This window comes from Parambassis ranga, chromosome 5 (genome assembly GCF_900634625.1).
Source record: "Parambassis ranga chromosome 5, fParRan2.1, whole genome shotgun sequence".
In the NCBI taxonomy this organism is placed as follows: Eukaryota; Metazoa; Chordata; class Actinopteri; family Ambassidae; genus Parambassis; species Parambassis ranga.
The window spans coordinates 14,791,152-14,814,714 of record NC_041026.1 but is presented as its reverse complement, the minus strand read 5'-3'; the positions used below and the strand labels follow the sequence as shown (position 1 = coordinate 14,814,714).

General features: G+C 40.4%; 1 protein-coding gene across 9 annotated transcripts in view; it reads left to right on the top strand.

Moving 5' to 3' along the window:
* The first annotated feature begins 883 nt into the window (after nt 1-883).
* r3hdm2 (R3H domain containing 2) overlaps nt 884-23,563 on the top strand; it is a 37,780-nt gene continuing 15,100 nt past the window's right edge. For all 9 annotated transcript variants that reach the window (XM_028405912.1, XM_028405908.1, XM_028405910.1 and 6 more), the window contains exons 1-12: nt 884-1,151; nt 1,520-1,572; nt 17,211-17,362; nt 17,822-17,981; nt 18,121-18,342; nt 19,272-19,313; nt 20,245-20,331; nt 20,445-20,568; nt 21,186-21,264; nt 21,663-21,722; nt 22,152-22,292; nt 22,760-22,868. In XM_028405912.1, the coding sequence (XP_028261713.1) occupies nt 18,184-18,342; nt 19,272-19,313; nt 20,245-20,331; nt 20,445-20,568; nt 21,186-21,264; nt 21,663-21,722; nt 22,152-22,292; nt 22,760-22,868 (801 nt within the window). In that variant the 5' untranslated portion in view covers nt 884-1,151; nt 1,520-1,572; nt 17,211-17,362; nt 17,822-17,981; nt 18,121-18,183. The remainder of the gene's footprint in view (nt 1,152-1,519; nt 1,573-17,210; nt 17,363-17,821; nt 17,982-18,120; nt 18,343-19,271; nt 19,314-20,244; nt 20,332-20,444; nt 20,569-21,185; nt 21,265-21,662; nt 21,723-22,151; nt 22,293-22,759; nt 22,869-23,563) is intronic.

Genomic DNA, 23,563 nt, shown 5'->3' with positions numbered 1-23,563 from the left:
AATGCATATATAATGTATAATAACAATTACTAGAGTGTCTACAGGTCTAAGCATTGTGAAGGTAGAAACAACTTTTCAGGTTGAACACTTCTCATTTGGGTGCACACAGGAAAACTTACAGTATAATAGTCAAAGTGTTTTCACTGCATCATGACATTGTCCAGAGCATGTTTTCAACACACGTCTGTCCAGAATGAACACATATGAGACAATGTATATCTGAGTTTACAGCCTACCAGGTGTAGCATTCTAAACGTGACAGCCACCTGGAGGTGTTCTTTCGTGCTTTCTCCCTTCCTCCTTCCCTCCTTCCTTCTTTTCTTCCTTCCTTCCATTCAATGTGTTTAGGGTTAAGTAGTAGATCCATTGGATGAGGCCTTACCATAGTATAGGAGTACTTGCCTGCCGACATGTGGAAATTCGTGAGAATTACAATTGACTTAATGTATTGAATTCACCTATACCTGTAAATTATATGGCAACTACATGTGTGCATGTTTTTGTAATAAAGAAATGTAATTAAGTCAAGCTTATGAATCTTATTTTCATGAAGACTTAAGTCAATTAAAACTTGTAGTAGTCTGCCAATGTAAACATAAATATACATCAATGTAAATGTATGTATTTATATGTTGCTTAGACTTAATAAAGGGGAGCCATACTTAGGGGGGGGGGTGTTTCCTTGTTGCAGTGGTCTGCAACAAAAACAATAAGTCTTGATTGATTTCAAACCAAGAGAAGACAGCTATGTTAATCAATAAAAACGCATCCTGGTCGTTCTTTACATTGATGCATAAACTAGTTTACTGTATCCTGAACGTCTCCCTGAGACTGTGTGAAGTACGCCGCTGACGTAAACTGTCGGTGAGAGAGGGGGGGAAAAAGTGACGCTCACACACACACACACACACACTAGCCGGAGCCGTGAAGGGGCAATAGCGTTTTGTTTCTTTTTTGTTTAATTTGTGTCATTTTATTCTTTGGCGTTTTTGTTGTTGTTTAGCAGTACTCCTGTAACGGATTCGACTGCCTTGCTGTTCAGCGCTTGCTATCGTTAATCTTCATGCCGCTCTCCCCTCACGCGGCGCTATTTTGACAGTCGGGGTCGCAGTGAACCAACTCAAGCTAACAGCACCATTATATTAGCATTGGTAAGTCATTCGGAAAGCTAGCAAGCAGTATCAGCTAGCAGCATTTTTTGGGGACGCGACAGTGCTAATGCAGGTTTATAACGAGGTTCGCCTTGCTATAAACGCGTGTCGCTTTGTTGACTAAGCATTTGTAATACAAACGAAAGGTTTTGTGATCGCTGGTCAGCTAGCGTACACTGAAAAGAAAAGGCTAGCTAGCCGGCTAGCATTAGCTAGGTGGCTAGGTGCAGTAGGTAGCTAATTATACTCGCCAGAGGAAGCAAGCTAATACCGTGAGCTAGCTATTGTTAGCGTGTGGGCAAGCTAATATTTTTTTAGTCAATTGCACAGCCACGACTCTTGACCATACTGCCATCTGTTCTCTACAGACAGAACTTAAGGGATTCTCCGCACGGACCCAAGGTAGACGGCCACCGAAACGGTAAGCTGAACCGCAAAGATGACTTGAGACAACTTAGAATCGATGATCCACTATCTTTAGTCAGATATGTAACGTTCAGCACCATCTTTAAAGTCCGCGTTCTCCATGCCAGACACGAGATGGCCATGTTAACATTTTGTCCTTCTGATCATTGCTGTGCGACGTTACTGAAACTTTGTGACTGTATGCGTGACTGGGTATTGATTGTTTAATTATATAGTTAAATCACTATGAAGTGAGTGGGAGTCGTGTGTAACGACAGACATGGTTGAAGCACATAGGTGCTTATTGGGGTTATTTAAGCCAGTATATGTGCTTGATGTCCAGGAACTACTGCAAACAAGGTGTAGATGTAATGGCAAGATAACACGCATTGTTTGTATAAATGATTACATTTTAGTTTGGTGGTGATGCTGAATCCAAGTTAGATGGAATATATCAACAGTTGCTGAACTACAGAGCTAAGCTGCAATCCTTGCACTATAGCATCTAATTTTACACTGCATTTACTGCCTTTCTTGTGTTAATATAAGGTGTTCGAGGCCTTCACCGACAGAGGCATAGTTCATTATCATTATTGAGATACATACAACAGAAGCATGTCACAGTATGTGATTTGTGTCCAAATCACACTTTATTGAGGTGTACAAAAAGAAATGGGTTTTGTCAAGAACAAATGGTCATCACTCTGCCTTGGCCCTACGATTTGATTCAAGATGGTTGAGACTAACAAGTTAGGATCACAGTGCATATGTAAGAACTGTGATTCCAACATCTGCTCTAGGAAGATCAGAGCATCACAGTTTGTCACTTTCTTTAAAGAATACGATTGAGAGCTGAAAGGTTTCCTACAGAACAGTATCTGTTTAAAGTTCTGACAGGGTCAGTGTTTCCTTTTAGATCAGGTGTGTCCTCCATTACAGGTCTTTCCTCTGAATAACTAAATTTCGATTTCTTTGATAAGCAACACTGAGCCCAATACTGGTGGGTCAGCATCATTAAGAAAAGTCTTAACCATAGTACAATCTGGTGGAGGTGACTTATTGAATCAACAGTCTACTGTTGCTAAGGCCACCAATGAGAAATGGAGTATCCTGTCTCCCTGTCAACATAACCCCTTCTTTACATTCTGCAGCTTGTTGAAGCATTTTGCATCACTTGCTTGATTGATAGTATTATCAAATAGCTTTTTACAATATGTTTAATTGTGGATTTATTACAATGGAAGATGTGAAATGAGGATGCACTGTTTCCATACACCAGTAGGACAAATTTTCATGTGTATCGAGGTAGCCTACTTGCTTTTACTGTATTCACGTCCTAAGAATCAAATATTTATACAAGACAAGATGGTCACTGTAAGAATGCTTTTAATAATGTATTTTCATGGACTGATGTAATTGAAGCAGGAAGCCATTATGCATTAAGATAAGATCTCTGTTTATTTGTCAGTCAGGTATCCATATCTGCTTCTGTCTCTCAATCTCTGTTTGCAGCAGCATAAGTAGAAGAGTGGCTTTTTCTAGAGAGATTTGAAGAGCTATTTATAGATCACTGCCAGAGCACCAAGCGTGGTGCTGTTGCTGCTGCTCCTATCTGTCTCTTCTCTTAACTGCTCCTGCTTCTGTTTCTCCGGTTCTCCATCTTTATTTATTCCTCCTTCTTTTCCCAGCCTTTTTGTTTTCTGACCTCAGTTTTTCTCATGATATATAATCTGTTTTAATGTTTGTCTGTCTGTCTTTTTCTATACACATTCTGCAATGCTTTCTTTGATGTAATTATTGATTGCAGCAGTGAGGAGGTGATTGGCTGCACAGCTGCAAGTCTGGCCTGTTGAAGTTTACTCTTGAATCATTCAAACCAATGAAAAATATCTAATTTATTGGCGTCTATTAAAACTTGAAATTATATATTTACCTCATGTAAGAGTACTTTAGGCCTAACCCCATTGACTTATAAGTCAATAGGAAATTGGTTAGGATCATATTAAGTTGGTTGTAGTGAAAACCTGTCTTTGTATTGTATATATATTTACAGTGTAAATAGGTTTCCTGGTGTTTCCTCATATTTTTAACTAATCTGTGTACTGCACGTGGAATTTGGACCTTCTTGTTAAGTGATTGTGTTTATTAACGTGTGTCTGTGGGATCTTTGGCTTTCGATCCCTGTTGAGCTCCTCCCCTTTATCCTTTCTCTTTTCTAAGCCCTTCTCATACTGTCCTGTTAAAGAAGCTACCTGGCTGCTTAAGTGCAGTTGAAGCGGCTGGACTTGTTTTGAGGCATTAGGTGGCATTAGTACATGCCATCCTCCTTATCCCTAGTCATGTGGCCAAGCTGAGACAAACCTTTTTCCAAGGCCATGCTAGGATTGCAGTCATTACTTGGTTTCTTGTCTTACCATCTCTAAGTAAGGTTAAAGTGTTTTGCAAACTATGAAAAACTAGAAGAATTCACTGCAATCACTGTATGGGTGTGGGCTGTTTTTCATTGTAGGCTCTTATTGTAAATAATATAATTCTATTATTTGCAAGCCCATGTGCTGATTGGGCAGCCACTATGGGTCACTATGGTTGAATGTCCAGTTCAGCAATTTTGATAAAAGGGATATGCCTTTGAAAGGTGGCTGGAACCATATGGTGACTCTTGAAAATGAATTCCAAGTTCATGTTTAGTTTTACTGTGATACCTGAATGGTTAGTACACAGTGTCACAGTATCTGGGTTTGTGTTAATGCTGGAAAATAGGGCAGCAATGTGTTCTGCTGCAGTGTCCAAACTTTGCTGAGAAGTGTCAAAATACCTGGTTCAGTTGTTTTATAGTTGTTGTACACAAGATATTCACCCCTAATTATCAGCATTAATTAGGTTAACTGGTACACCAAAGATTGTCTTGGTTATTATCAAAGTTTGTGGTTACAGTTGCAGCCAAAATACTTGATTGAATTAATTGAACAGAATGCATCAGAGCTGCTTAAATGTAATATTAGGTTGGGGCATAACCTAACTAGTCTTAACCTAACTACACATTTTTCCTATATAAACTTCACCAAGTAAGGTTTAGACATATGCTGGCAATACAAGGAAAGAACCTCTATGTGACAGAAAAGCCTACCGCCTTACAATTAGTTCCCTGTTGATGTTTCCTTTGATGCTGAACTTTTGACTGCCTCTTCTCTACTGCATCTCTCAGCTACCATTTGCAGTAAGGGGCTGCAGGGAGAACATGGAAATATGTTGCCTTGTGGGATTAAGGTTTTTCCTTGTTAATGAGCAGGTTTCATTATTTTCCCTTCTGCTGTCCTCCCTTCAATATCCCCACTTTATATTTTTTAATTTGACCATTGCAGCAGTCCTATTTCGCCAGCAGCTGTCAGTACTTTTAAGCTCAGTCAGGTTGTCCAGACTCAGACTACTGATAATAACTTCAGATATAGCCTTAAAATGGAGAGTGAAGAAAGGCGTGTGTCTGGATTATGTGTTACAGAACAAGGGTAAAATACCAGTCCTTAACTCCTAACTGTGAAAGAATAAATCTATTTATTGTGAGGTTTCATTAGAGTCCTGCTGTTGTATCAACCGACATACTAGCTTATCCAAGCAGCCCTTTAAACAGCTGGGCTTCTTGCACGCCTTGGTTTGGCTGTCATTGCAATTATATTGTTTCACAGAGGCAGGGAGCAAACGAGATATGTAAGAGAGAGAGAATCCACACGGAAGGGAGGGTTGGAGGAGAAGGGAGCGGTGCAAACAGTGCGCATGATGGCATAAGAGTAGAGAGAGGGAGCCAGCCTAGCAAGCAAGGTTTACTGTTTCACTGATGCGCTTGTGCTTCATTCAGAAAAAGAAAGTGGGCATTCAAAAGTATGATAGTACCTACAGGCAGGAAGTAAAACGGCATGCGTGAAGACGAAGAATGAGCTGAGGGGAGTGACAGACCTACCACTCCACTGTTTACATGCTGCAGGAAATGGAATTCATTCATTTATACTTATTGGCGACATAAAAATAATGTCAGGCTTGTTTTGAATTTGTGCCGCTTCCGCTGCTGATTCTCCGGCGATAATGTGCTTTTATCTGTGAGACACCTGATCCAACTTGGCTGGAGATCCACAGAGCTGAACTCTAAATACTGTAAGGATGTGCTGTGTGTATGTGTGTGTCTCTGTCAGTGGGTGTTAGTAATTTGTACGTGAGCTGTCGCTTCTTTAGCTGTAGTTATGGCTTAACATGCTGCCATTGCTGCTGTTATAAGTACATCTTATCATGACATATTTCATTATTGCTCTTTGTAAAGGTCCTGAAGCAATTTCTTTAATTATACCTCAGTAGCAGTGCAGAAATTATATATTGGAAGATAGCTTTTCATACCTTGCATACCATTTCTACTTGTATAAGTGTGCCTTGTTTCATTACTATGGCGAAGCTGGAAAGATAGTCTTGACTGGTTTTGCATAGATTGGGACATATTACCGGCTGTCAGATGCCATTGTATGTGGTTACTCTGATAGTGTTTGTGCGTGGCAGTCAGCTTATATTAATATATATTCTTAGAGGCGCATACAAAAAAAACTCTTTTGGTGAGGCAAATGCTGAGGTAATGAGGAATTCCCTTTCACTGTCCTTGTGTGGGAGGGTGGAGGGTGGAGGTGGCCTGGTGGGGTGGAGAGTCACTCAGAAGTAGGCGGTACTCTGAAACGCTGTCATACTGAGGATGGAAAGGAGGGTTGCAGGGAAAAGGGACAACCTATGGGCTTACATAAGGCATGCAGATACCCTAAAGTTGTTCTAGCTGCCCCTTTCAACATGTAAGTGCAGCAATGGGTGATGATTATTACTATTCATTTGCACATGAAATGAGAGATGCCAATGAAATTCTCTAAATGCAGTTTACATTTGTACCTGCATATGTCAGTGTTTTGCCCATTTATTTGTGGAGCACACTGTGCAGGAACAGAGAGAAAAGAGAAGAGGTGAGAGCGATGCAGCGCGAGCGTGAGAGAAAGCACAACGGCAGAGCCCTCCTGAATAAAAAATCTGCTGCTATAAATAGCAAGCCATCCTCATGGCCTGAGCACTGTTTTGGGTTTAAAAGACCTTTTCCCTTTCATTCACTGTGTTTTGTTAGTTATAGCCTTGGAAATTAGGCTCACAAATCCTCCTCATCACTTTCTCCTTTTATTCTTTTTTCCCTCTTGGCCCAGATCTGTCTTGTACTGGATATGACGTGTTTATGTAATGTCTGCCTCATGATGTACATGTGTGCATGTTGTTTATGCATCAGTGTGACCACCCTAGTTCAACTATCTCACTGTTCTTAAAATGACAATGATTTGATGATTTTATCCTTCTCGTTAGTTAGACATACAAAAGAGGAACACAGGAACCCCAATTTAAAAGCTGACCATTTGGTGTCCTAATACTAGAGATGCGGTTGTTTTCTTGCTTTTGCCTGTTATTCTGCACGTTAGCCCAATAGCCCCTTCCTCAAGCAAGATGACATAGGGACAGCTGAAGGGGCACGAGGAAGTCTATTCTAACCTTTTTTTTCACCGTTTTGTGAAGGTAGCTAGCAGGGGCCAATGTCTACAAAACTCTGAACTGGAGTTACTTTAAGAAATGTTTGTTTCATAACATAATTTGAAAGCTTTGGTAATGATCTAAGTATCTGAGGGAGGCAAATAAAACTAGAAGAAGGCAGGGACCTCTAAAGTGCTATCTTTGGGCAGTCAGAGGTATAGGGGAGTGGTTGGCTTCTGCAGGTAAACAGATGGCATTGCACAGCGCTCTGCTGACCTGCCACCACTGTCAGGTCTGCTACGTGATCAGGGGACTCGCTGCCATGTGCAGTTTCTCTAATTAACACTACCTTCTAATCTGTGCTGGGCCTGCAGTGTTGCCAGTGTCATATTCACTTTCTTTCACACATGAAATAAGTGAGTAGAGAACTCTGTGAATTTAACAACAGCAACACATTTCAAGTAGAAGAGGAGCTAAATTTACCTAAGCACTTTCAGAAGGGCTGGGTGAGGATTTATGGAAGTGCGTGGAGGAAATATGCATTTTTATTCTGCGAAAGTTGACTAAATTAGCATGTACACAACTGTGTTTGCGGTATAATAGATTTGTTCAGTTCTTGTCAAAGGGATTTCAGTATGCCTGTCTTTTTGTGTCTAACTCTTCCAGCCAGCAGCAGGCCTGTCATCATACCACTGGCTTTCTATTTTAGCACAGTGTCATCATTGTTGAAACATTGCAGTTCTCTAATGCCAGTTGTAATGCATAAGACAGAGCCCATATGTGCTGACTTACTGTCGTGTGTTGTTGTGTGTTGATGGACACTAGTGATATTATCTGGTTTATAATGGAGAGATTTTGTTTCATTGTGTGTCTGGTTTTGAGAGCCTGGCCTGTGTGACTGGCCTATGAGATTTGATATTTAGCTGGCTATTAGCTTGGCGAATGAAGAAGACGTTGAAGAGGAGTTGAAGAAGGGTACTTGATGGTACACAGAGTGCTGGTTTGCTGGATGTTGGCTGGGAGTATGTCTTAATGTTGGGCAGTGTTGAATTCCTGTAGGCGATTCTTGAGTGCACAAGCCATGTTGTAAGAGACCACACTTTGCACTAGCCCAACAGAGAGAGTGGCAGGTTGATTGGCTAGATGCCTGATTTTTTGGGTTAGACTGGCTGGCAAAACCCAAGCTTCCATCACTGTTGTGGCATTGTAGCCCAAAAAGCCAGCTGCCATTAAGTGTGGTTGTGGCGATAGGGGATTTTGTGTAATCACAGGACATGGGTCACCATCTGGACACATCCAGTTGTTGGTCAGTGAATTATTTTACATATCTAGTCGGATTTTCTATTCAGAAAATGTTAAGCCAGATGCAGCGTGTGCAGCATATTAGAATGTGATAATAGTAGATTTATTCAGCTAGAAAAGGAGTCAAGTTATCTAACATTTACTGCAGTTTTACAAGGTATGTGATTGGTTATATAAATATTGCACACACGGAAGCCTCTGAACAGTACAGTAAAGCCTTGTGCCACTCAAGTTCACACTTTCAGCTACTGAGTAAAGTGATAGATTTGATTGCCATGTCTAAGCAGATGGTGAAGTTACCATGTGCTTGCTTCCCCTTACTACATGCATTTTTAAAGGCACAGTTCACCCCATAATTAAATATTCAAAATATCCCTGTTAACTGCAGTGCTATCCTTGTGAATTTTAAAATACACTCAACAAAAATATAAACGCAACACTTTTGTTTTTGCTCCCATGTTTCATGAGATGGACTTGAAGATCTAAACTTCATTCCAGATACACAATATTACCATTCCTCTCAAACATTGTTCACAAATCTGTCTAAATGTGTGATAGTGAGCACTTCTGCTTTGCTGAGATAATCCATCCCACCTCACAGGTGTGCCACATCAAGATGCTGATCTGACATCATGATTAGTGCACAGGTGTACCTCAAACTGCCCACAATAAAAGGCCACCCTGAAATGTGCAGTTTTGTCTCACAGCAAAATGCCACAGATGCCACAAGCATTGAGGGAGCGTGCAATTGGCATGCTGACAGCAGGAATGTCAACCAGATCTGTTGCTCGTGCATTGAATGTTCATTTCTCCACCATAAGCCGTCTCCAAAGGCGTTTCAGAGAATATGGCAGTACATCCAACCGGCCTCACAACCGCAGACCACGAGTAACCACACCAGCCCAGGACCTCCACATCCAGCAGGTTCACCTCCGAGATCGTCTGAGACCAGCCACTCAGACAGCTGCTGAAACAATTGGTTTGCATAACCAAACAATTTCTGCACAAACTGTCAGAAACCGTCTCAGGGAAGCTCAACTGCATGCTCGTCGTCCTCATCGGGGTCTTAACCTGACTCCAGATCGTCGCCGTAACAGACTTGAGTGGGCAAATGCTCACATTCGATGGCGTCTAGCACGTTGGAGAGGTGTTCTCTTCACGGATGAATCTCGGTTTGCATTGTTCAGGGCAGATGGCAGACAGCGTGTGTGGCGTCGTGTGGGAGAGCACTTTGCTGATGTCAATGTTGTGGATCGAGTGGCCCATGGTGGTGGTGGGGTCATGGTATGGGCAGGCATCTGTTATGGACGAAGAACACAGGTGCATTTTATTGATGGCATTTTGAATGCACAGAGATACCGTGATGAGATCCTGAGGCCCATTGTTGTGCCATACATCCATGAACATCACCTCATGTTTCAGCAAGATAATGCACGGCCCCATGTTGCAAGGATCTGTACACAATTCTTGGAAGCTGAAAATGTCCCAGTTCTTGCATGGCCAGCATACTCACCGGACATGTCACCCATTGAACATGTTTGGGATGTGCTTGACCGGCGTATACGACAGCGTGCACCAGTTCCCACTAATATCCAGCAACTTCGCACAGCCATTGAAGAGGAGTGGACCAACATTCCACAGGCCACAATAGACAATCTGATAAACTCTATGCGAAGAAGATGTGTTGCACTGCATGAGGCAAATGGTGGTCACACCAGATACTGACTGGTTCTGAGTCCCCAGACCGCCAATAAAGCAGAAACAAAATGCACATTTCAGGGTGGCCTTTTATTGTGGGCAGTTCAAGGTACACCTGTGCACTAATCATGATGTCAGATCAGCATCTTGATGTGGCACACCTGTGAGGTGGGATGGATTATCTCAGCAAAGCAGAAGTGCTCACTATCACACATTTAGACAGATTTGTGAACAATGTTTGAGAGGAATGGTAATATTGTGTATCTGGAATGAAGTTTAGATCTTCAAGTCCATCTCATGAAACATGGGAGCAAAAACAAAAGTGTTGCGTTATGTGCATTGACACATAATGATGCCTTGCAGAATTTTTTAATATTACTTAGATGTACAAGACAAATTTTCAACCAATCAGCATTCAGCCTACACATGGTGTCATTACCAAGCATGTCCATATTCCAGAATTCATACTGCCTACATTGAGTGAGAGCTTCCTCTTAACTTTCCCCCTTGTAGAATATATGATCTGTGATTTGGCTGCTTCATTGTATTTGACTAATGTAGATACACGAAAGAAGAAGATTAACCCTGGGACTCCACTGTTTAAGAGTTTGTTTTGTGCTACTGTAAAATATGCATCTTAAGCTAGAAACATTGACAGTCCACTATGTAGATACACAGGAGCTGAGAATGAAATTACTCGACACATCTAGAGTCCGAGAGTGCAAAGAAGGGACAGTGATGATAAAAACATCAAGCCTGCCTCCAAAGGTAGTGGCCACAGTGACTTAGACATCCTGCGATGTGCATACCCTACTCCACTCTATATGATCAGAATATAGCACTGAAACTTGATATTCAGGCAGGACAAGCACTGGGAAATAAATGCTGTTCCTTGTCTTTTGCTACTACTACTCCTGCTTCTTCTGTTGCTGCTCTTTCTCTTCTTCTCCCTCTCTTGCTCACACTGCCCCATTGCCCCTGTCCTGATAAGAACAGCTCTGCAGGAGAAGTGCTGTATGGATTACTTTGAATTTTGTTTTCAATGTGTGCAGAACTGAAAGAATGAATGGTAAAGTTGACAAAACTGAAGAAAATATTATCAGATTAGGATGATATACCGTGACTTTAAAATACATTATGATCTTTTGAGAATTGAGTTTAAGGCCTGCCCTGCAGATGTTCATTTGTCCATTCCAAAATAAATCCCTCTCATGTATAGTTTCTTCAGATTCGACAAAAAAAATGCCTTTGAGAGGGAAGGACAGTTACTTTCTATCTGCTGGGGCCTACATTCTTATCTTGAGGTCTGTTTTTCATGTATGTGAGCTCAGTGTGTTTAGTTCAAGGTACAGATCCACCAGACGTGATACTTAATCGCTGGCCTAATCAGAGCAGAGTGCAATAGAAGTGTCTGCAGTCAGACAAGGAAGTCATCACCAATCTGCACATTTAAATAACTGTGTCTGTATGAATGACTCACATTCTGATCACTTTGTAACCCCCATCTAGTTTGTGTGTACATCGGAAATCTTTTGTTGTGTCTGTGCAAGTGAGCCGTGTTGTTCAGGCTATAAGTAACCCATGATTCTGATGTGTATTTGTGTGTGCCTGTGTGCTGCTTTATTTATCTTTATGCGAGTGCCCAATGATAAATACATTGGGCCTTGTAATTGGGGAAAGGAAGGGGGTCGTGAGAGAGAAAATGAGAGAGAAATATGGGGGTGTTGAGGGATATGGCTGCTTTTCTCTTGGTGACAGAGCCTGTTGCCATGGAGCTGGTCCTCCCATTGGTGGAAGTCTGGTCCAATCGCTTAACAGTGCAGATTGTTTCATCATTGAGAACTTTTCCTCTCTTCCTGTCTCACTAGCTACCCCTAGCTCTTCCATTTTTCTCTCTTCTTTTTCTCTCCTATCTCTACCCCCTACCCTCTACCGCTGCTCCCATCTCACACTAAAAGGAGCTGATGAATTACATAAGGTTTATAAAGAGTGCAGGAGCTGCCACCCAATTTCATTTTGACACAGTTATTCTAGCTAAGTGTAGCAGGCAGGCATCTACTTGCCATACTGTAGGAGACAAGGTTTCCCTACAAAAATCAGTTTATTGGAATATCTCATTTTTTTTAAAAGTGTTACTAACTCTCAAGAAGGTTAAAGATTGTGAGTTAGGTGATTCACTCTAAAAGTTGAGAACTGTCTCGTTTCCAAAGCTAAAATTTTGTTGTATTAAAAATAAATGAGACATGCTTGTTACTGAGCACTCAGTGGCTCTGTCCTCTGGGGTTTACATCAGGATAGTAGGCAAAATAACCTAAATAATAATTATTTCACTGTTGTGATCAAATAGATTTTTTTCCCTTGCCCTCACAATTACCAACAGGGCTTTTCTGTTTGGTTAACTTCACATTATATTTGTTCCTGCCTTCACCTCTCCCAGGCTCTGGGTTTCTGTAAAGCGCCTAGACAATTGTGACTGTAAAAAGCATTATATAGCTAAAAATGTGACTGTGTTATAAAATAATGCTAATTTTGCCTTTTCTGTATTTATAAATGTAACAACTTTTATTTACTTAAATTTTGGCCCACATAGAATTCAATATTACTCTCTATTCACCCACATTCCTATACTCTTGCATTCATCAAAAATGCATCCAAGATTAGGATCCCCTCTCTTTCTCCACTGCCATTCATTCATTATGCAAAAGAAGGGCTGTCGCTAACTTGGTCAACATGTCTCCAATACACACTTTCTCCTTGATGATAGATGGCTTATAACCAGTGAGAGAGAGAGAGAGAGAGAGAGAGAGAGCACTCCAGAAAGGTACGTAGGTAGGTAGGTAACCAGGGAGGGAGAGGAGGAAAGGAGGGAGAGAATGACTCATAGCTCATCCCACAGGACTGAGTGGGTTGGCTTAGTGGAGGAGGATGGCGTCAGCAGTAGGTCTGACAATTTAAGAAAACACATTAAAAGAGGAAGAAAAAGAGAGGGAGAGAACTAACATTTAGTTGTGGGTGGATGGAGAGAGATATTGATGGGAGGGGTTGACGTAGAGGGGGTGGAAGGCAGGAAGGGGTATCCTCATAACACTGAGAGAGAAACGAGAGGGGGTGGCAGAAAGAAGGACAGAACGAGACACAGATGGAAAAAGGAAAAACCCTGTCTTCCGCTGCATTTGACCATTTATGTTCCCTTCATCTGTGTTTGGTGCCTCCAGGGTATTTCTGTGTTTTTTTTTTTTTTGCTTTTGTCGATAAGGTTTCCGTTCTCCTGTTTTCTAAGCCACACAGCTACCTTAATCTTTTTTATATAGATCATTACAGAAAAGAGTATTCTGGAGTATAGGCCAATACTTCATCTATGCTTTTTGTAAGTGAAGCACAGATTCTGCTTGGACTAGTCCAACACAGTCTCCAGTGCTCTGCCAGCCCCCTCGTTCCCTCCCTGTGAGAAATTGTGCAACCAATGCAAAGGGGAATCCTCTCTGACACAGACGGGCACTGGTACGCACATATTGTGAGCGCTACTGGCATATAATATGTGCAGACACTGAGCTAGCACAAACAGTACCATTACTACACACACATCAACCTCCACGCTGTGAAGACATAACCTTGCTGGCTTTTGTGAAATAGGTTCTCTCTGACGTCAAATGGGTGAGATGCGCAGCTGAATGCAGAGGAGCTGAATTGGGTCGAGCTGCCTGTGTATGTCTCTCCCACTGCTGTCTGTGGGTTTGTACGCGCTTGCTCACTTCTGTTTTCAGCATTCGCCACTTCCATTCACCTTCGTCTTTCATTCATCCTCTGCAGAGAAAATGGAGAGGCAGATTTTGCTACAGGCTTCTCCATTATTAAATTGTAAAGTTAGCAGCTTTTAATAAATCTCACATAAATTAATGCAGTTATCATTCTATGTTCACCTTTTTATCTGGCTGCTTTTAATGACAATGACAAGATGGACAGTTATCAGTATCAGGTTGTTTGATGTCATTTTGTCAAACATTAATAAATGCCTTGACTGACTGATTATGCAGAAAGACTTGATATAGGCTCTCTGCTCTCTTACAAACTGCCACACTCTAGAATTCCTCTCATTTCTCTGGTGTACCCTGCTGCTAACTATTGCTCAGACCCTGACCTAGCTTGACCCAGGGCAGCTAAATTTAACAGTGATCTCATACTTGTACAAAATATTTAGTCATGCTAGTCTTCTGTCTGAAGTGGTAATATGCATTCTGTCTGACTTAAACACTTATACACAGGTTTGTTGACCAGGAAGATTGCTCTCCCTCTGTGTTTTCATTCCCTGGCCCAACTCACTCACACATTGTAGTGAGGGCTCCCTCCTTTCCATTCCCAGTTTTCGATGAGGTAACCTGACCCAGTGGGCAGGGCAGTGTGTGTCTCAGCTGGATCCCTGTCATCAGGAGAGCCCATTTAAGCCTGCAAGGCCCGGAAATGTGCATGATGTGGGTCAGAGTGCCCTGCTCTGAATTATGACAGCTGATGAGCATTGGTGATATATGTTCTTCTCATACAGAAATAAATCAACAGTGGCACCTGACACTGTAATGGTGCATTAACATTATAAGGGCGCAAGATCCAGACAACATAAGTGGTAGATTTTAGAGGTTAATACTCTGTGGACTGTTTATACTTTGTATATAATGCTATCACCATTATCTTATAAATGCATTGTGAAAGCATGTCCTTATCCTGCTTTTTTTACCAGTCAGTTTACGGTATTAGAGGCCAGCTTGGTGTGGATATCTTTCTATATATGATGTAACTGGCCCAGCTCCTGTGTAAATCAGCTGCCCTGCTGCATATCTGCAGCCACATGTGATGATGCAGACAGTTGGCAGAGAGATGTCAGCATCAGGCCCACCAACACACTGACTGAACTGGGACAGAACAGGCTGAGAGCAGTGATGCTGCTGGTATTGTAGTTGAGTCTGCAGTCTGTGTATATTCCATATTATAACACAATGTAGTGTAGTTCTTGTGCTGCGACCTAAGAATAGGGATGTAGCAGTAACAGAATGGGAGGGTAGTTACCACGATTCACTTGCAAAATGTGGCAAACCGTTTGGAAAGAAGTAGATCTACATAGTTCTTCCAACAATATACAGCGACAATACTAATTGTAACTATGTGATGTTTATGTTTGGTACTCTTATTTGATACACATGGTTACTGTCAAAAGTCTCTTACTGAGTTTTTTGGTAGTGTACCAATTATTCAGCCAAGTTGCAGTTGGGTTTGACTTGACAGAAAAGACAGTTTGTTTAATTAAAAGATTATGATGTCATAATCTCTTTGCACCTTTTATTTGCCTTTTCTGCACAGACAGAACCTTCAGCGCCTCTACTGTCACTACAGGACAGTAGACTGGCCAGCACTTGCATTAAGCATAATTAAGTAGACTCCACTCTCGAATCAAGATGACTGCATCCCTACTACAAATTGAGACAAGGAAAGCATTGCGTAATTTTAAAGCTGCCCCTATTCCTTACTGTAAATGACTATAAATATATTGGATTTATGTTTTTTGATCCCTTTGCTTTTACTGTGATTTGACGGGCCAGTTCTTCACTCCTCCCTTAACTTTTGCCGTTTCTCATTTTTATCATGCTCAGTCCTACCAGCTGTCTGATTGGAGTATAGTATAGTATATTTGTACTTTACAGTGTCATTGGTATTTATCTGAAAGTAGCAGATAAAAAGGGGAACATTTTTGAAGAGGCTTTCTTACTTATATGAATGCTGTTCTGCTCAGTTCAGTTCAGCATTACTAATTTTTACTACTTGACATTCCATCTCCTGGATAAGTGGAAATCCACATTATTTTATCATAGTCAAAGATTGCTGGAACCCAGAAGAAATTGGAACCTCTAGCAATAGCATATCTTTGTCTCTTGCCTTTTTTTCTTCCTCACCTGTGTACTCTTTGTGTACCTGTGCTATCTTTCAATGTCTCTCAGTTTGTGCTTACTGCAATCCACATATTTATTTTTAATATCATTCTTATGCCTTCCCTTCTCACTGGTACTCACTCAACACAAATGGCAGCAGTTGAGAATGACGTTACCATCTCCTTGGCAACCCTGTGGGCTGGTGTGTGTGTGTGTATGTGTGTACAGAGGGAGGCTGGGGGGTGTGGTGATGAGAGAGCTGAGCTACATAAGAGGAAAAGGTGGATAGACTAGGTAAAGCTGGTTTATTCAATAAGCACTACATCTGATTCACAATTTTTTTGCAAAAGGAGGAGCTTGTATTGAAATAAGTCAGGCCTACATTCAATTGTAGCTGCATTCTGTGTTGCTGTATAGGAAGTCGGTGTAAGCAGAGTTGGGGCATGTACGTGTCCTGGTCAATGGTGTGGTGTAATGCTGCTGCAGCTGCTGCTGATGATGACGCCTTTGCAGTTGCATTGCTTGGGTCTTTCCCACACTGGGAATCCCTGCCTCATTGGTTCACTCATCTCATCTACTCTACAGCGCAGCACAGTGGTACAGGCAGGGACAGGCATGAATGGCACTCACCCTTACTGCATTCATAGATGCTAACTGTTAAATTTCTGACGCTTAAATTTGTCTTTGCGTTATCTCATTATTGCACATGCATGTATGAATTTTGCACCTAATTATATTGTATACTACTATTTTTTTTTATTGATAGCATGAAGGAAATAATGTTATGGTTATTTTACTGCAATTAACAAACAATTAAAACAACACAAACCTGGGGCGTGTATGGTGTTGAACCAAAGCTAGTAAGTTGTCATAGCTGGTTAAGGAATTTATGAAATTATTGTAAAAATATTAAACACCCTTATAACCTTTTCCTCTCCATAAGAAAACACATTTTCAGTCATAAATAGATGTGTATTTGAAGTGCAGACAAAGTAAAATAATTTTAACTATTTTGCATTTAGGGAAAATTATCTATTTCTAAGTCTTATAAAACCTGTTTGCCAGAACACTCTGAGCTTTCAGCTGCTTTGTCCCCCTCCCTGCTTGAATTAGCAGCAGTGGCAGCAGCAGCAGCAGCAGTGATGAGTCACTCGGTGTGTGAAACATGACGTCATCCGTGTCTTCCTCTCCTGTTCTTGGTGCTCAGGGCTCCTGACTATAGGACAGACAATGCTGCTGCACTAAGTCGGAGGGAGAGGAGAGAGAGAGGCCCCAGAGGGACCGCTGAGGTGGTGGCTGGCCTGTTGGTGTGCCCATCCCCCTTGCCTGGCTGGCTAACTGCTGCCTCTACAGTTTGCTGTAAATATATATTTTTTTTCATGTGTGCATGTTGTTTTTCTTACTACTTCTACAACTAAAGATGTGTTTTTGAACAGTACATTTTGTAACAGATTTTTATATAAAAAAACAGAGCTCTAGCTTGTACTAAAATGTCTTAAAACATGGTAGTAATATCTTTTTCTTATTCTGGTCATACTGTTCATTTTTACCAACTTTTAGAATGATTACAAAAGTCAGTTTTCTTTAAGAATTCACAAAAGGCAATAGAAATTATATTTATATTTAAAATATATATAAAATTTAAATTAAAGCTGAAATTGTTCTCCTTGCTGGTTTAAGTGATGGTGATACTCTGAATGTATCTTTTGTTAGAAATTAGCAAAGCATGAAAAGTGCTGGAAATAACCTCAATTTAAGTCAGTTTATTGTTCATATAGTTTTGTAATTTATTTTCTTTGATGTATTGTTTCCTCACAGCCCCACCCCCAAAGGCTAAGGCTTGCTATGGACTGCGCTTCGCCCCCTGCTGCAGCCCAGCCCAGTATACTACCTTAGTGGTTTCCCCTCATCTTTTTTTGCGTGGACCATCTCTAGGCTCACTGTTCTGAGTCCAACACAGATCTGGTACCACCTACAGGTAGATGATGCTGAAGTACACGTTCATACACATAAACTGCATGTCTTTCTCTCTCTCTTTCCTTTTTAGTCATTTGTTGTCAAAAGTTTGCACCCTTTCTGCAAGCTCTCTTATCTCTGTATCCTTTCCCCCCCCCCAGCCACTAGTGGGTCTTCCACCCAACCCCCTCCCCATTCCCACCCTCTCCCCCTCCCCTAAGAAGATGTCAGTGAGCCTGACAACAGACATCCAGCAGGAGGGAGAGAGTGGGCCACTTATTGAGCCCTGCAGTCGAGGCAAGACCTCCCCTCAACCACAGGGTACCAAAGAAGGGACAGGAGAGGGCCTTGAGCCTGACGATAGCTCTCCACAGGATACACAGGTAGGAGGATGTTACAGTAATATTGCAAGTAGGAATTTTTTTTAATTCTTATTGAATAAAAAAAGGGATTTCCAGGCTTGCAGTTAAAATGTCTCTCCTCCTTTTAAAGATGCTCTAATATTACATTTGAAGGCCGACTAATATTATAACAGTTCCACATTTCAGAAGGTTTGTTGAATATTTTGTTGCACGTAGAAAAACAGATTTGTCATCTTTAAGTCAAATAAGTCATTCCGAAAATTTTTTGTGCTCTCACGTTGTGTGTGTGTTGTGGGTAACAAGGCTTGTGCAGAGGTCAAAAATTAGGAGAGAAAGGAAAGTTGTCAGTACTGAATTCTACATAATCATATTTATTGGAACACTGTAAACAACAACAGTTTCTTCCTTAGCTGCCAAAAATGTTTTTGCCACAGATACAGCTTTTGCTGGCTGGTGAGGGATGCAATGGCCTCTATAAAGCGAAGGGCTACTGATTTTGCCTTTTTTCCTCCATTGTTTTTTCCAAACAAATAATATGATAAATTGGCTCCTGTTATTTAGGCCTACTGCTTACCTTTGTGTACGCCTCTCACTTCCCTGTGTGCATCTGTGTACGTTGCTTTCACTTTTTGCAAGGTTTCAAATTTTATTTTTTAATACCTTCTAATTATCACTCCACAACATTGACACAGAAATAAATTTGCAAACAAAGAAGAATTCTATCTCCTAACTGCAGGCACTACAGGGAACTTCTGATTACCCTCATGCCATTTCAATCTTTTACATTCATCAAACTTTCAGTGGTAGTTAAGCTTACATAATACAAGTATAAAAACAGGATCTGCACTTAATCTGTCTCATATATACACATGTATTAGAAATAATTTTATCTGTTTAATATGAATAATGAGCCTTTGCTTAAATTAATGAAACAACCTTTTTCCTTGCAGAAGCGAGCTCCTAACCACAGCCATGGAAGGAAAAGGGCCAAGGTAAATGACTTGTCACTGTTCTATTTTTTTTATTTATTAGTTTTAGAAAGGTAATTACGTAGTAAGTCACGCAAATTATAATCCTGCACCTTGAAACAACACCCTTGCTGCATTGTTGTATTAGATGACCTTCCATGAATAACATTCTAATCCTCTCTGCCACGACACGCCACCTTCCTTTTATCATTGGCTTAAAATCTTAAAGCCGATGAGAGGGTTAAAAGCAGGTGCATTACAGTGACCTCAGTATAGAGAGGTCAAAACTCTTGCAACACATTAACTATATGCACATCTTTGTTATCAGAACTGCACATCTTGAACTGTGTCTGTATGTTAAATGGAAAGACTGCCTACTGAGCAATGAGCAGTCGTACACAACTGTGAACCTGTATGATTGGTTCTTTAACCTCAAGCTTTTAGGCCCCCCGGTTTGTCTGTGTTGATGTCTGTGCAGTGCTTAGTCATACTTGCTTGTGAGTTCACCCTTGTCACTGGAGTAGTTTTCGAGTGTGATGTGCCTGGTTTAACTCGTAATACCTTTGTAAAAGAGATTAGATCAAATTGCACTTAGCATTTTTCTTGAAGTTGGATCTGATTTGTTGCAACTTAGTTTTAGCACATAAACTACAAAGTAGCCTTATCAGCTATGTTGTATTAAAGCTTTGTGTGTTCTCTATAGCACAGTTCTTATATATAAGCTTTATCCTCTTACAAAGGCTTGAGACATTTAAGCTGCTGTTTATGCTATAAAAACAAAGGAACAGTGGAACTTTATGAGGTACAACACAAAACAGTGTACTTATCGAGTTAAACTGAGAGCATTTTGTGTCAAAATATGAAATGTAATGTAGGATATTGTCCACAAAAGTTGCTTGTTTTAAATTATAAAGTTCTGTGCTCAACAACCAGTTTGTGTTTGGTTCTGTTTCAGTCTAATGCCAAACTGAAGCTGGTACGGAGTCTGGCAGTGTGTGAAGAGTCGTCCGGCCCATTCTCCACAGATGGACCTCCGGACTCGGTATTTTTCTGTTATCTAAGTCCATTATCTGCAGTTACCATAACCTCCATGTTTTTAAAGGATTAGCAACAGACTAAACAAAACATTTATACAACATTCTGTTTATTTTTAAGGACATCATCCAGCTTCACATCAGCTGTCCGTCAGACAAAGAGGAGGAAAAGTCCTCAAAGGATGAGTATGAAAATGAAGAGAAGGAGAAGAAGGACAAGACTCCCCGAAAGATGTTATCACGTGGTAAGGTCACGCTGATTTGGAGGTTGAAATTGTTATGTGGCACCAACATTAGTTTTGGTATCATGAGTAATCCTACACAAGTTTCCAAAAGCTCCACACTAATACAACTGTGTTGTATTGTTAAAATAGGATTTGTCGTGTCATGAGTATCACATGTAAATGTGATATCTACACAGTATCCAAACTAATTTTCCTGAAAGATAATAGGATCCCTCCCCTCTTTTTTAATTACCTACCTTACTCACGCATACCGTCTGCAGAGGCCCTCTGGTTTCATTAGACCGAGAGTTGCAGAGATGAAATGGCCAGCCCAACTGTCTGCTGTAGTGGAAAACAGTGGAAAATGATACCCTGAAGAGTGTGTTTGTGTGCGTGTGGAAGCATAGAGGGACAGATAACCGGCATCTCATGCTTTTGGCTTCTGCTTTTTACCCTAACTGAATAACCTGGACTGTTGCTGCAGATGTGATAGCATGCCCTTTTAGAAGCTATGCTTAGCATCATTCCAGCACTTTCTGTCTCTCATACACTTTAGTAAAGTGCCACAATCTTTCTATGCTTAACATTTCTCTCTCTGTCTCTCACCTGGGTATTTACTTTTCTTCTTTTTTTGACAGACTCTAGTCAGGAATACACTGACTCCACGGGCATCGATGTTCACGAGTTTCTGGTCAACACACTGAAAAACAATCCCAGGTATGGCATTTCCTTCTGACACTGATATAAACATGGTTGTAATAAAAACTAATATATCTAATATACATTTTCTTTAGACAAGCTGGTTTTTGTTCCAGCAAACTGTAAAAGTGTCAATAAACTGGAGCAAATGTTGTAGATGAATGGTACATTTTTGATATGACCAACAACCTGTTGAAATTGATTGATTTGATAAAGGTTATCTTGTATTCCAAAAAACAATGAGATGAATGCTTCCAAATAAAAATGCAGACTGAGTTTTTATCTGCATTAGAAAAGTTTGAAAGTATCTCATCGTACGGGCACAGTGGCAGTTTGATCACAGTACTTTAGTCACCGACTCACTCCCCTTCTTCTGATCTGTCTCCCACGCTCTCTTCCCCCCTTCGGCCCACCAGGGATCGAATGATGCTGCTCAAACTAGAACAAGATATCCTGGAGTTCATTAATGATGACAAGTAAGCCATGGTCTTCGTAACACTAAATTGTTTGTCAATTTAGCCCCTCTACATCGATTTCTTATTATTTATACATTGCTGAAGTAATAAGATAAATATATCCAGCTGTAGTTAATTTTATTTATTTGTTACAGGGCAAGTTTAGGCTGACAGTATTTTTAGTTATGACTGTTTTTCTGTATTGGCAAAAGTATTAAATATAATCATTATGATATGAATTGCTTTGGGGCACTGTGAAGTAATTCTTGTGCAAAACAAGGTAATAAAAGATACTACATAAGTTACTTTAATACCATAACTGGGTCATTACTGTTTACTGTAAATATGATGTAAAACCACAGCACCATTTGTACATAAATAAACTTGTGCTAATAATAAAACTGAGCAGAAAATTAAAAAATATAGCTTTATGTTATGTCCTCCTTACAGTAACCAGTATAAGAAGTTTCCTCAGATGACGTCTTATCACCGTATGCTGCTGCACCGTGTGGCTGCCTACTTTGGCATGGACCACAACGTGGATCAGACAGGCAAGGCGGTCATCATCAACAAGACGGGCAACACGCGCATGTGAGTGCATTCCTGAACTTCTGTTAGTCCTGTTACTCAGAACTGAAATCCATATTATTCATTGCAAAGATAATGGGACATTAACAAACAATTAACTGCCAAGACTGTAGTATTTTGAGTGGCATGAATTATTATATGCTAAGCTAATAAATAAGGCAGCATGGATAATGTAAATTGTCTCAAGGGAACACACAATAACAAACCCACATGACTGAGGCTACTGTGGCAACACGGTGAAAACGGCACAACGGAAATGGTTGAATCTACCAACAATCTAAATAATATATATATATATAATATAAACTATATCTTTTGGGAAAACTCATTAACTCCAGTGTCATTGAGTTCATCAGAGGATATAATGTATTGGTTTTAATGCTTGCTTTGCTCCTCTACATTAGTGGTATATTATTGTATTAAGTAATATTTAGTGTTAAAAGCATGTCTTTTGTTTATTTTTTGTATAGCCCTGAACAAAGATTCTCTGAGCACATCAAGGATGAACGTAACATGGACTTCCAGAAGAAATTCATCCTTAAGAGAGATGATGCTAGCATGGACAAAGATGATAATCAGGTAAGTTATATTTCTTACTAAACAGAAATAAAACCATCCACCATTTCATTTCATCCGTTTGCAGCCACAATCATCAATTGTGTTAATCATTTATTTACTTGGGCCCTGCCATCTTTTCTGACAGTGGATTAAAAATTGGCTTTTTTAGGATGGCTTAATTAACCTTCTACATGCTGCAGCATGTTGCTTCTATGGTCATTAGAACCCACTGGTGTTACTTTTGCAGACAAGACGTTTGGTGACATAAGGCTGTACATTACCTTTGTGTGGGACCACATACTGTTTAGGTATCTAGATGTGGGGCGGTAGAACAGTATAATTAGATTTGTCAATGTGTTTTGATCAGTGTTTTCTCTGTATTATAGTGATACAACTGGCAGGTAGGTGTGAAAGTTCACTGATTTCAGTAGACCTGAAATTTTTAAAACTGAAGTTTTTAACTGTCTTTAAGATTTTGGGTTGATATAATAAACAGGGAACAGCTACCTTTTTTTTAGACAACTGCAAACCATTACATTTACATTTCCACCCCTGGTCCAACCACACATGTTTTTGGTATCTGCTGAGTGGACATCTAATGCTTCCTTTTGTTAAATTGTGGATAAACACTGTAGAAACACAGGGACAAAAGCCACATAGTTAATCTTCTATCTTGTCTATAACAGTCCCAGCCACAGTATTTTAACATTTATGCA